The sequence below is a fragment of the Sturnira hondurensis genome, unplaced genomic scaffold (assembly GCF_014824575.4).
Source record: "Sturnira hondurensis isolate 20B ecotype Veracruz unplaced genomic scaffold, ASM1482457v3 Scaffold0021143, whole genome shotgun sequence".
Taxonomy (NCBI): domain Eukaryota; kingdom Metazoa; phylum Chordata; class Mammalia; order Chiroptera; family Phyllostomidae; genus Sturnira; species Sturnira hondurensis.
In genome coordinates, this window is record NW_028093774.1 from 6206361 (window position 1) to 6221440 (window position 15080).

The window sequence follows — 15080 nt, forward strand, 5'->3', positions numbered from 1 at the left end:
TCTATATTATGGAATAATTTTTATCACTTAAAGTTTTTTAAATCATCTTTATAACTCAGTTATACAGCATGTATAGTATACATAGTGTATATTATTGTTTACACATTCTCATGAAATTAAGATTTGGGGGGACATTATTATTTAATAAATTTTATTGAAACCTCATTAGCAAAAGAATTTTTTCAAAATAATCTAGAGACCTAAAGGTCACTATCTCTATTCTTCATCTTTTACTTTTACTTTATGAAACTCTGGACATTCAGTATGCTATCCGTGGACCAGATTTAGCCTGCTCAACACACGTGTGTGTAGCAAACTCAGTATTTTGAGCTTTAAATCTAATTCGCTTGCATAGAGTAACTCTTAAGAGGACCTAACTACTTGTTGCCTTCTAATGTTTAACTGGCACTTGGAGGTATTACTGCTGACAAGCCAGGTCAGTTCGTATCACTGAAGTTGAATGTAAAATTAAAAACCTAGACTGTATAGACTTAGTTCCATTTAAATTGTAGCATGAATCTGGGACAACAGATATGAAACAGTTTGATTCACTTCTGAATCACATACAATGCTAAAACAAACATCTCAATTCACCACTGCAACTAGCAAAGAAAAGAAAACCCTCATAGTGCCTGCACAGAAGTGGCTGTCTTATGAAAATAACATAATACTAAATTACAGTAACTGAAGCCATGCTATATGTGCCTAAAAATAAAACTCAAGGGCACATTAATAATTACAGTACCTTAAACACATATTGATCTAAAAGTTATGAAAAAGTTATAACCAAACAGAAAGCCAAAGAAAAGTACACAAAACTATTAGCAAACATAATCCCCAGTGGTAGGTAAGTCCCCTAAGGATACAGAGTGTTGTCTGTTTTGTTCATTCAAGTTCTTAAGAACACTGCTTTGTACATGGGTACAAATAACTAATAAATAATGTGTATTAAATATTTAACATCATATACTAATAATCAAATAATAAATAGGAGAGAATGTTCTAGTAGATCAAATATTTTTGTTTATGGCAAGAAAATAATTCTGAAAAATCTAGGAAGCAACAAAACAAATATAAAACTAAAATTGTGATGGCCATAATTCAATCTTTATTTGATGATTCTTTAGACGTCACACCACATGGCTATTACTAGGAATATAAGTAAAATTGTATATTATCACTGTTGTAGAATACTATTCATATAAATTTAAGTCAACAGAACACTAAATAAGACAGCTATGGTTTTGTAAGACTATTTAAGAGTTTTTTGAGCTACTGAAAAGCTAACTTTATTAAAAAGTCTCTGCTCAGAAAATGACTAAAGAAATCTTTACAATTTAAGATTTCTTTTCCATTTCCATCTGCTAATTTCTTTAAATATTTTTATCACAGTTCAAAATGTGTCCCCAAATCCTCCCTCCTCTCAATGAGTAAGTACAAAAGATCAGCCATCAAAAGCTCTGAAATTTTCTCCTGATGATAACATGCTACTGGAGGGGAAAAAGGGTAAATTCAAATCTTATTTTGCACCAACTTACTCTAACTTTTGGCAAGACTCTCCGAAGTGTTTCAGCAGGATTCTGTCGCATCAAAAATGGAAGATTTGCAATCACACTTGTTCCCTGGATATCTTGACCAGCACTTACAAAGAAAAGACAAATTTAAAGTGTGTAATTATAAGCTGAACTCCTGGTTTATGACTACAAAAGTAGAGATTCATTTGAAAACAACTGCTTTTAATGACAAACACTCAAACTTTGAAAAAATCACTTAGATATAAAAATAAAGCCAGAACTGAAATTTCATTAAGTAAATCTTATAAGTGTGTGAAGATATTAATTATGCTAATGCTAAAAACAAGATTATCTACATACATGTCTTAAGTCTAAAAGTCTTTCAGATTATTAAATATTTACTTTAAAATTCTACCTCACTTTTTTCCTGTGACCTGCTAATTTGCTGTACTTTATAGAAATATACATGGCAAACTTTCATTCCAGTAAACTATTAATAATCATAACAACAGAGGGACAGCGACAAAATCCACTATAACAGAATCACACAACTTGCTTCTGGCATGATGCAATGACCTGTGCCCTAAACAGACTCAGTGAGTTGCCAGAAATTTCTTAAAGCAATACTCTATATTCTTAAAGGTCACTAGGGCATATTTAAATAGTACTTCTTGACATATTATTCATTAGGTCACTAAAGCTTTACCAAAATAATCTCAGTGATACTCTAGTGGCCTAAATACCTTAGACAAGGTGTTCAGATTCTTCTGAGAAAAATTGTTCTATATAAAAAATTTTTTGTTTTTAAAACACAAGCTAAGTGACAGAAGATGTCCAAGCGCTTGAAATACACATATAAAAGATGCCAGTAAATGTAGCACTGGTATCCTGATACCAATTTAAATGCTAATTGTTGATGCCATATTTATTTATCTTAATTAAAATAATTTTAGTTAGCTCTTCAATTGGAACTATCGTTATTATATATACATAAGCCTTTAATACGGTTTTTAAAGACTATTTTTAGTATTACATTTATTTGCCTCACCTTTCTAAGTTCTGGAAGTCAGAAGCATATTCTGATCCCCAGCAGAGCTGCCCTGCTGTGGGAAAAGCTGCTGCAGTACATAGGCTCTGAACCACAGGCAGGAACGACAGCCCACTAGTATCGCCCTCTCTAAGCAAATACTTTAAAAGACAAGTCAAGAAAATAAAGGACTGAAACAATGGACACATGCCAAGATGGGGAGAAGATCAAGAAAAGGAAATTAAAGTTGTATATAAAAGCACTACTTCTAGTAGGTCCAGAATGGTGCCCCTGCTACCCCATAAAATACGTCTATGCCGTAAGCCTAGAACCTGGGTTGTGATCTTAATTTGAAAAAGGATCTCGAGATGAAGAGATCATTCTGGATTACACAAGCAGGCTACAAGCCCAGGAGGAAGTGTCCTCAGAAGACACTCAGAGGAGCAGGCAGGCAGACAGACAGACAGAAGGCAGTCTGACCACAGAGCGGACTGGAGGGACGCCACCATTAGTGGAGAACGCTGACCACAGCAGAAGTGGGAAGGAAGAGGCCAGGAAAAGGTGCTCCCCAAGAGCCCCGCTGACAACTCGGCTTTCACTCGGTGACACTAATCTCAGAATTCTGCCCTCCGGAACTGTGTGAGAACAAATTTCTGTTGTTTTAAGCCATGCAGTTTGTGCTAATTTGCTACAGCAGCCACAGGAAACAAACGCACTCCGAGAGGACTGAAAGAGAAGAGCAGTATCTGCAACAGTAATGGTCCATGTGACAACTTCTGGTCCACAGTAGAGGTTCAGTCAGTGTATCTTGAAAGGATGAACGATTGCATGGCTCACTGAGTGAATTTGTTACCTTGATATTTAACTAATTATTAATGGGAAAAGGGAGCAAAGGGATCCAGACATTGAATTTAATAAATGGGGAAGCATAAGCCTGTTTGTTCCACCAGGAAGCTACCAGGGACCACGGCACTGCTCCAAGGGCAGTAACACTCCTGTGCTCCCTCCTCCAGTACCAGACCGCTGTGGGATACAGGGGGTGGTGATGGACCACAGAGGTCTGTCAGTCTAACTAGGGGGTGTAAACCCATCCAAAGTCCGCGAAAGCTTGGGAAGTTGATTGGTTCTTTTGAAAAAGCACCTAAGCCCTGACTAGTGTGGCTCTCAGTTTGGCATTGTTCCGCAAAGCATAAGATCAGAGGTTCGATTCCTGGTTGGGGCACATGCCTGGGTTGCATGTTTGGTTCCCAGTCAGGGTACATGTGAAAGACAACTGGTCAATGTTTCTCTTCCTCTCTTTCTCCCTCCATTCCCCTCTCCCTAAAAAAATAAATACATGGGATCTTTCTTTAAAAAATGCCAACTATCCTTAAAAAAAGAAAAGAAAAGAAATAGCAACTGGCCCATCCTAAGTCCAAGCTGATATTATCCCAGGGAAACAAAGGAGCGCTTGCTCACTTGCTCTCTCTCCCCTCTCCCTCTCTCTCCCCAGCACCCCCCACCCAGTGATACACTCCTCAGCTCTTGCCTGGGAGCACATGACCATGAGGGTCCAGCAGTTGCCCAGCCTGCAGCAGATGGCACCAGCTCCAAAAAAACTAAGCTCTCTCTATTGCTCAGGACCTGCACTTTCATGGCGTATGTGCCTGTTTTCTTCATGACCATGCGGCCCCAGCAGTGGCATAGCCCATGGCCGTAGGATTCCACACAGGCTGCAGCAGAGAGCCTGCAGGAGAGAGCCTGCATACTGCAGAACAGCAATGGGCGGCACCTGGAGACACATGCTAAGCTAGCCAAATGCTGGACTGGGCTGGACTTCAATATGGTGCAGAAACTCTGGACGCTGGTTTTTGTCTCGGCCTTGGTGAGGACACAGTTGGACTTTTTTGATGGCCAGATGGACAAAGAGAGGGCATTGGGAAGTCAGGAGGGGAACCCTCTTAATTTTATATTATCAATAAACCATCCATCAGAGCCCCCCCCCCCGCCCCCTTGCAGGTCTCAGGAAATTCCCTTCTTCAAGACATGGCAAGAACTCGTTTTCCACTGATAACAAATTGAAGTCAGTAAAATTTAGCACTGAACATTCAGCGAATTTTATTCACTAACTTTGCAGTTAAAAAAATACACGAGAAAAGAAAACCCAGAAATCGGCCTCCACAAATACACCCAACTGATATTTGACAGAGCCAGTAAGTCAATTCAAGGAAGGAAAGACAGCCTTTTAAGCAAATAATGCTGGAGCAACCGGACACCCACAGGCAAAAAACAAACAAACAAAAACCTTGACCCAGGCCTCACTACCTCAAAATGAATAACAGACTTATGTTTTACTGAAATGTAAATCTATAAAACTTTTAGAAAAAAACATAGAAGAAAATCTTCTAGATTTTAGGGCTAGGCAAGGAGTTCATAAACTTGACACCAGAAGCATGAAGAAAAGAAAAAACTGATAAATTAGACTTCATTAAAATTAAAAACTTTTGCATTGTGAAAAGCCTGGTAAGAGGATGAAAAACAAGCCAGAAACTGGGAGAAAATGTTTGCAAACCACACGTTTGACAAAGGACTAGTATTTAGAATATTTTTTCGAAACTCAATAGTAAAAAAGCACGCAATGCAGTTAGAAAATGGGCAAAAGATATTTTACCTTAGGTGATTTACACTGTAAATAAGCACGTGAAAAGATGTCCAACATCATTAACCATTAGGTACACATAAAGTAAAACCACAATGAAATATCACTACACGATTATCAGAAAGATTAAGATAAAAAATAGCAATACCACCAAATGCAAACAAACTAGACCACTCGTTCACTACTGGTGGAAATGGATGCTGATACAGCCAATCCAGAAAACGATTTGGCAGCTTGTTAAAACTAAACATGCAACACATACTACCATGAAATTGCACTCTTGGGCATTTACCCTGAAGAAATTAAAGCTTATATTCATGCAAAAACCAATGGATAAATGTTCACAGCAGATTTATTTGATCTAAAAAATTATAAACAACCTATGTATCTTAAATGGGCAAATGGTTAAACACACTGTGGTACATGCATGCCACGGAATGCTACTCAGCCAGAAAGAGGAGCAGAGTATCAACAGATGCAATGACCTGATGGATCTCCAAAGAAGTACACTGAGTGAAACAGCCAAGCCCAACAGGTTATATATGCATAATTCCATTTACATGGTGTGGGGCAAAAGTAGGTTTATAGTTGTTCATATGGAAAATAATACAATAATTAATAAATAACAATACAAAATAAACTTTTTCATATACTCACAACTGTAAACCTACTTTTGCCCACCCTGTATAACATTCTTGAAATGTCAAAATTATACAAATGGAGAAGAGACTGATTTCGAGACGGACAGATGTCAGAGGGGGAGAAGGGAGTAGATGTGACTATAATGATGTAACCTGGGTAGTAAAAAATCTTAACTGTATTGATTGTATCAATGTCATTAAACTGGTTGTGATGTGGTACTATTTTTTTTAAATTTACTATAGAGGGAAACTGGGTAAAGAGAACGTGGGTATGTACATGGGGGAGACCAGAAAAACCAGAATTATCTTCTAGAGGGTTGGGCCCGTTGTAGTATGGGCTTCCCCTGCTAGGTGAGTGTTCCAGGAGCCCATCTTTATCAGTGTACTAGCTGGTATTGTTGTGAGAGGCTGCATCCAGCTTCAGTGGATTTTGTTCTGAAGACTCTTTCAATGCGGTTGCCCATTTCATGGTGGGTGATTTATGAGCACACCTGCCCACATCGTGCTAAGGGTTCAGCAGTTTTTAACCAAAAATGGCATGACCCATATACCCTATTTTCCCTATTCACCCAATTTCACCCCGTTCAACTTTTTTTTGTTTACCTGGATGAAAAAATGTTCTCAAAGGAAAACATTTTGCCACTGTGGAAGAGGTGAAACAAAAAATGGCAGAAGCACTAAAAAGCACCAAAACTGATGAATTCAAAAACTGTTTTGAGCAGTGGAAAAAAAGTCTCCATAGATGTATTGCATCAAATAGAGAGTACTTTGAAGGTGATTAAAGTTTAAATATATAAGAATAAATACACAATTTTTTAAATAATAAATTACGGGTGTTTTGGATCTCCCCTTGTATTAGTTCTTAAAACTGTATGTGAATCTATAATTATCTCAAAATACAAAGTTTAATTTAAAAAAATCGATATGGCAGACTTAAAAAACATATGAACATCTCAACAAATGAAGAATCCAACACTCATCATGACTTAAAATTATCAGCAAACTAGAAATAGAAGGGAACTTCTTCAACCAGATAAAGGGCATCTACAAAAAACTTAGGGCTAACATCATGCTTAATGGTGAGAGAATGAATACTTCCCCCCGATCATGAACAAGGCGAGGACGTTCACTGTTACCAAATATATGCAAACGAAATGAACAAGCAGGACAGAAACAGACTAGAAGAGACAGAGAACATCTGATGGCTACCAGAGGGAACTGGGTGGGAGAGGTGATGAAATTAAGACGTACAAACTGGTGGTTACAAAACAGTCGCAGGGATGCAAGTACAGAGAATATAGTCAATAATACTGTAATAACTATGTGTGGTGCCAGGTGGGTACCGGAAATATCGGGGGATCCCTCTGTAAAGTATTTCTAACCACTATGCTATATACCTGAAACCAATACAAAGTAATATCGAAAGGAAACTGCAACTGAAAAATAAATTTTTTAAAAAATCTTACTTTAATTTAGTATAATCAATTTATGTCTGGCCCTTCTCCCAGTCAGAGAAAAAAGCAGACACATTTGGGAGGTACACTGGGAATTAGTGCTTAGAAGGGAAAGCGACAAGGTTAGCTAGTGGTTCTCCGCTGGAGTGCTTCCCCCACCCCCAGGGCTCACATGACAACAGCTGGAGACATTTTTGATCATCACCATTTAGAATTCAAGGGACGCTGCTAAGCACCCTACAAGGCACAGGACAGCTACCCCTAGCAGAGAATACCAATGATGCATCAAAGAAATGTTTAAGAAATCCTGGTTTGCACAAAGTAACTATTAGCTGAACCACATGAAATTGCCAACCTGAGAAAATTATTGACCTAAAACAATGGCAATTTTATATTTCCAACCTATACATCCAGCTTAGTGGGAATGTATTTCCAGAGACTTCAAAGAACTATATACACGTTGGTAAGCACAATCTGCTACAGCAGGGTTGTCACACTTGAACGTGAATCAGAATCATCCAGAGCACTTGTTAAAGCTGCGCCTCACCCCAGACATTCTGGGTCAGTGGATTTCGGTGAGGCCTGACAACTTCATCTTTAACAGGTTCGCAGGTGATGCTAAGGCCGCAGGTCTGGAGACAACACTCCGAGGCCGACCATGACAGAAGAAGAGTCAACACAAAATGGAGGCGCCTGCAGGTTCCCCACATTTCTAGACCACTTGAGTAAGTGAGCCAAGCAAGCGGTAACAATTTGTCCAAATGAAGCAGAGGTCCGTCTGACATTGACTGCGCCTACGTTCACTCCTTCTGTTTGTCCTGGCAACAGCGCTCCACTTCATGATTGCGATGTTAACAGTGACATGGCTAAACCCAGTCAGCAGAGGTGGAGGAACGCGCAGTCTTCTTCAATGCACATCAGAGGCAAGGATGAGCAGACGCTTGGCCAAGGGTTGTGCATCGCACAAAAACAGACATGCAGAACAGTAGACTTGGCTACACAGGAAGCTTGTCTGCCCAGGAATTTCTTGGGTGCTATGGACCTACTGTTTGTTATCTCCTGCTGACTCTGATGACAATCAGTAGAAATAAACCAAATATGTGTGAATCTATGCCACTAGGCACTCAATGGAAGAGACCCAAAAACAATCAGCAGAGGTTTAAGTCAACAGTAAAAAATTGACTTTACTGCTATTCAATATGGTACATGTAATTTTAAAATAAAGGTTTAATAAGTATTTTATTTATATTTTTAATTTTTACTTTAAATATATATATATATATATTTAAACAAAATAAGCTTCCTGGACTTCAAAACTTAGAACTTGCAGCCAAAAGGCAAAAGGATTAATCATCCTGGCTACACAACGAGCTGTTCCTTTTCGCCCTACTTGTGCTGTTCTGTGGGACGTGTTCCTTTCTAGGGTACTCATGCAAAAAAGACACAGGCCCACTCAGCAAGCCAGTCCTCTAAAACTAAAAAGAACTGGGTTAATCATCGAATCTGTGCACTGGTGGCTAAAAAGGAAAGAGGAAGGGACTAGTTAGATCAATGAATTTAGGACAGCTATCATCTGAATTCTAAATTAATGTTACTAATTATTTTATTCCCATTGGGAGATGTGCCTATTTAAGGAGCCATTTATAGTGATATCTTAAGCCAATGGCAAACAAGTCAATCCACTCAGGCGCTTTTTTGCAATAAAAAAAAGTTTCGCAGGCTTCGTTGTCATCTCAGCTGCGGCTGCTGCCACGCTCACTTCATCATCCCCGTGAATGGATGAATGGCTGCTTTCTGACCCCCTCTAACCCAATGACATTTTGTCCAGATTTCACATTCTTCGATGCTTAGCACAGTACCTAGCACACAGTAAGGGTTCTATACATTTTTTATTTAAATGGAATTTGTCTCTACATCAACAACCATGGTCAAAAGCTGGACAATCATTACCTGGAAACGCTCCATTTCTAGAATCTCAAATTCTGATCTCACTTGCTGCCTATAAATGCTCATCTTTCTATTTTTTCATCGCTAAATTCATTTTTTTACCCTCATCACATTGCTAATCCCTTAATTCCTTCTTATTCTCCAGGTTCTAATGTTCCTTCTACTTTTACTTTCATACTTGCCAGCCTGAACCTCCTGACCATTACTTCAATTATGGTCCCACTAATGGCCTCACTTTTTCAATTTTCCTCCTCCTGATAACAATAAAAGTAGTATCTAATATACTATAGACTAGGCATAATGGTAATAAACACCCTATTTGCAGTCATCTTGTTGATTCTCACAATAATCTTACGAGGTAGATTAAATGTCATTACTAGTCCATTTTACAGATGAGCAAATTAAGACTTGGAGAGCTGACGGTATCTGCCCAAAGTTGCCCAGTCTGGACGACTCCAAAACCCACGTACTGACTATTAAAACACAACCACTCTTCCAAACGGCATACCCAGCCAATGCCAGACCCACCCGTCTGCTTTTTGCATCGCACTCCTGATCCTAAGCTATGTAGCACTGCTAGAGAAAAATGTGTAACTATGCTGCTAAATGCTTTTAAAAACATAATTTTAAAAAAAGGAAGAAAGCTGGTTCTCAATGATGCTGGAAGGACACAAAGTGACGACCAATTTGTGAGAAACCACAAAAAGGACCAGAGATCCTCGGTCTGCCGTGTTATCTAAAGCACCTCCAGAAACATCATCCCGGGTCTCTAAAAACAAGGCTGTCTGTGCTATTTACGAAACCCGTGCCCTTCCCCACAAAGGGAATAAACTGCATGTTAGAACAGGTCTGGACAGATACTGCCAGCACTGTCTTTCTCTATTCTTATACCTTGCTTCAACCTTCTAAGAACTCAAAATCTAATGAGAAAAACAGATTCACACACTAAAAATCCTGACTGTATAGAAAAGGCCCTTCTCTTTTCCTAGCCAGATACACTCACAGTTTATTTAATCCTAAAACAAGAAAAGGGAGAGGGAGAGGAGCATATGCTATCCAAAAATGACAACATAACGTAGTCAGAGAAATGCATCCGAGAATTCTAGTTTGCTACCGCTCGCCGATGTGCAGGACGTGAAATGACTTGTGTGTGCAGAGCCTGCGATCCTAATTCTAGCGGCTTTCATTTCACACCCACAATAGAACACATGAAGTTGCTGACACGGCTGGAATTCAGAACAATGACGCAGATGCCACAAACGCCTTGCTACAGGCCTACGATGAAAACTCGGCTTTAAAGAGTTGGTATTTCATCATTTCTTTACTCAAAGTGGATTACTAAGCAGTTTCTTTTAATGAATAGAATAAAATTAATTAAATAACCAGCTTAGAGAATTACACTTCCAAGAAAGAAAAATTTCTAAGACACAGATGACTCAGGAATAATAAGCAGGAGTTCCTGAATACCAACCTAAAATGTCAGTAATTTTTCAAATGTGACTTATTTTCATATCAGTACTACAAAACTGAATCCTTAATAATGTCAAATCGTCAAAACACTGCCTTTAAAAGATTTGCGTACTTAGAGAAGCATTCAACTCTGCTTGTAGTTATCATGCTTAGAATCACGGAGAAACAAATTACATTTTTAATAGCACCAAAAAAAGAATAAAAGAAAAATGAAGATTTAAGGGTCTACTATGTGCCTGACAAGGCACTTAAATATACATTTATTTTCACATTAATCCTGACTTTACATTCCATCCTTCACAGCTGAGGAAACAAAGACCCAGGAAAATAACATGAGATTCACCCAAAGCCATCCAAGTACTAAAGGTGAGAGCCAGGATTCTAACCTACGATTCCAAGTTCACGACCGAGAGCTACCACAGAACCCAGGTGATAGTCCCATTAAAGAAGTGGCTGAACTACAGGCCTGAGAATGTACTCTAGCCCTGACCAGTGTGGCTCAGTTGGCTGAGTTCCCCAGAGCAAAGGGTCACCAATTTGATTCCTGGTCAGGGCAGGTGCCTGGGTGCGGGCCTGTCCCCAGACGGGGTGCATATGAGAGACAACTGATCCATGTCTCTCTCTCACTACAATGTCTCTCTCCTTCTCTTTTTTCTTCCCTTCCCCTCCCCCTAAAAACAAATAAATAAAACCTAGAAAAAATGTCTCTAGTTTGATAACTTTGCAAGAGAAAAGTTTCCACATGAATTACTTAGTAATATCACACTATGATAAATGCCTTTACGAATGATTTCCTCTATATACCTTTCACTGTCCTAATTCCACGTCAGCTTGGTATGCAGAGGTTTCGTGGTCATTGTGAAGAAGATACAAACTCCTCTCTTCATGAAACCAGCATCACCAGTTATACAGAGGGCATTTCCTTCTGAATGGCTCTTCAACTCCCTATAGCAAAAACTGAGCTCCTGTTCCTGCTCCCTCTTTCTACCAACGGAGATACAAACAGCCCTCCGATTCTCCGGACACAGCTTAGAGATGTACTGCCCTCTTTCCCCCTCACAGCCCCCTCCAATCTCACCATGGCACGTGGGATGGGCACTGTCTTTACTGGCTCTGGAGCGGAGTGAGCCTACAAAGGGGCAGACACACCTGTTGTATTAGTAAATCTTTCCTTACTTTAGTTTTTGTACTGTTTATTTTGGATTTTTCCACATTCTACTTCTAAGTGAAGATGATATTTGTTGTTAACGTCTGTGTTTTTAATTTATTATACCCAGAAGGATAATTACTAACAATTAGTGTCAGTTATACACACTAGTACACACACACAAACACGTGAGTGTATTGTGTATTCAGGTCACAATTTGAAATGTATTCCTTATGCTAAACACATGCTAGAGTCATTCTAAAAACATTTGAAAATCACATTTCTACAGTATTTTGCAAAGGATAGAAGGAAAATTACTAAGGTCTGCCCTAAATATACAACCTATAACAAGAATATTGAAAGGTATAAAAATTACGAGTTCAGGAATAACTATACAAATTTGGAAGATGTCTGGAAACACTGTAACCTCTCCCTTTATTTTTTTAAAACCAGCCTATTTCCCCATTAACAAACAGCAGTAAACATCATTTTAAAAACACTTATTAAAAATACAGAAATACAGAACACAGCAGGGGCAAAAGATTGCTAAGAAGACTGGGTTTACATAGCAGCTAACCTAGGAACTGACAGCTGTACAAAAAAGAGAGAAAATTCGGCTGAATCCCTGGAACCTGCAGGAAGAAAGGATGATAAATAGCTATGATAGGAAGGGGAAGGGACTACCAATTACTTACCCTGTAGAAGACAGGTGGACTGAGATTCAGGAGGTCTTTATTCAGGACCTGCTGCCTGCCAGCCACTGGTTCTGGATTCCCTGATAATGCTTTATTCCTAGTCACAGAATTTGTCAGGCAACAAATATTGACCAAGTGCTTATTACACATTAGGCAGTGAACTAAGCCCTGAGCAAGGATATGGTGATGCATATAGATAAGGCCCTGCCCTATTAAGGGCTTCACAGTCAGGGAAGACACACATTAAACAACAAGAAAAATCAATTAAACCGTCCTAAGTGTGCAAAGACCTATAAAGGAACAGTATGTAGCACTATTAAGAACATCACCCCACTTTGAAGGTCAAGGGAAGACTTCTCTAAGAACTGAGATCTGAAAAATATGTAGGAATTGGTGAAAACAAAGTGTAGAAGGCACAGGGTAGATGGGATTTATTCAATTATTTCATAAAGATTTACTGAACAGTTATGAAGTGCCAGTCACTGAGCTCTAGAAGTAGAAAGAAAATTATAAAAATGAAGCCCTCTGCTCTGTGTATCTGAACTAGAATAGAAAAGAAGAAATGGCATCTTGTGGAAATAAAATCAACAGGACTTGATACAAAACTAATTTCTCAAAGAAAAAAGAATAATGCAAAATTATTCCCAGGTTTCCCTCCAGCATAATTTAAAAGGATAGATAATCAGGCTTCCACACCGAGTGGGGACACATTTAGATTTAAAATGAGGAATTCAGGTTCAGCACACCGAGTGGGAAACGCCAGTGAGGCATCACAGTGATGCCACCCAGCAAAGCAGCTCTGGGCCAAAGTCGGGGAGCAAAGTCCAAGGCCATAGCCGTGGATTTCGAAATTACATCATGGAAACAAAACTGAAGTCTTGGAGTGGCTACCTGACCCAGAAAGAGAGTCCCTAACCATATACTGGGGCTCCTCTCTGTTCACTTGACTGTTACTGTAACTGAGCTAGTGAATCAGAAGAAACATACTACTGAATACAAACAAACCAATAATAAAATCTCAATGTTCATCAGTCAACCAAAAGTCAATCTTGTAAAAGCAGTGTGAGATGATGATTCTTTTCTTCTCATGCTAAAGATAAGCTACGAGGGGCAGCTGGAGTTGAAGAGGGCCTTAGGACTGCAATTCACCTCCTCACAGCATGACAGTGAAGAGGCCGAATGATGAGACCAAGGTCACACAGATTCTAGTGGTTCTGCTCCACGTTTCTTAGCTACTCATCTAAAAAAAAAAACCCAAAACACACATTATATAGCTCTCACTGCCTAGTAAAAAGAAATGTGAAATTAATCTACAAACTGATTATAATATACACATTTCTTAACAGTTAGTAAGAGACTAGAGCTGAATAATGAAATGTATACTCTTTTGGAACATTTAGAAAGGAGGCCCACTATTGATTGGAGGCCCATCTATTTGCCCACTGGTGTGCCAAAAGAAAGAAATGTTTGCCAAAGTAAAAACACTATAAATTTGACCCTCCAGCAGTTTTCTGTTAAGCAAGGATTGAAAATCATCTTGACTAAACAAATGCGGGGTTTTTTAATATACAGCAGAATACAGAAACCCTGTGAATGATTCCATTGTGTCAAAGAAAGATTTAATCTGTTCAAATAGCAGAGATGAGAAACAGGAAAGAGTGAGGATATGCCCAGGTTTCCAAGCAGGAACAGTAAGCAGTAGACGGTGGTGCCACTTAACTGAGACAAGTTTGAATAAAGGTCGGAAAGAAATGACAGCGCTAGCAATGTAAGTGTCTGAGGACACATTAAAAACAGCAGGAACAGTGAGTACAAAAGCCCTGAGGTCAGTGTGCTCGCAGTATGTTTAATGAACAGCAAGGACGGCTGCAGCACACCCCCAGGGAAGAAAGGAACAGTAAGAGGCGAATGGGAGCTGCAGGGGGAAGGAGGAGGGGTCACAGAAACCAGACAATGCACATTCTCAAACCATCATGGAACTAGAGATAAATGACCAAAAAAATCTGGAAAATCCCCAAAGTTTTGGAAATTAAACAACACACTTCTAAATGACTCATAAGTTAAAGAAGTCCCAAGAGAAAAATTTTTAATTTTTGAATTAAATAAGGGTATAATAACATATCAAAATGTATGGGATGCAGCTAAAGCAGTCCCTAGAGGGAAATTTACAACATTATAATGCATTTATTAGAATAGAAGATCTAAAATCAATAACCTAAGCTTTCACCTTAAGAAACTGGAGAAAGAAAAGAAAATTAAATGCAAAGCAAGCAGAAGAAAAGAAATAATACATGTTAGAACGAAAATCAATGAAATGGAAAACAAAAACACTAGAGAAAAAGAATGAGAGCAAAAGCTGGTTCTTTGGAATGATCAGTAAACTTGATAAACCTCTCGCCATGTTAAACAGGAAAAAAGGGAAGAAGATGAAAATTACCAATACCACAAATTAGAGAGGGGCTATCACTACTGATCCTGCAAACATTAACAGGGAATACTAGCACAGCACAATTCAATGCCCACAAATTCAGTAATGTAGATGGGACA

General features: G+C 38.9%; 1 protein-coding gene across 6 annotated transcripts in view; it reads right to left on the bottom strand.

Annotated features, from left to right (window-relative positions):
- PPP4R4 (protein phosphatase 4 regulatory subunit 4) overlaps window positions 1-15080 on the bottom strand; it is an 83430-nt gene that overhangs the window by 53951 nt on the left and 14399 nt on the right. For 5 of the 6 annotated variants that reach the window (XM_037031458.1, XM_037031459.1, XM_037031460.1 and 2 more), the window contains exon 3: window positions 1539-1641. The exons of the other annotated variant lie outside the window; for it this stretch is intronic. In XM_037031458.1, coding sequence (XP_036887353.1) covers window positions 1539-1641 — 103 coding nt within the window. The remainder of the gene's footprint in view (window positions 1-1538; window positions 1642-15080) is intronic. 6 annotated transcript variants of the gene reach the window in all.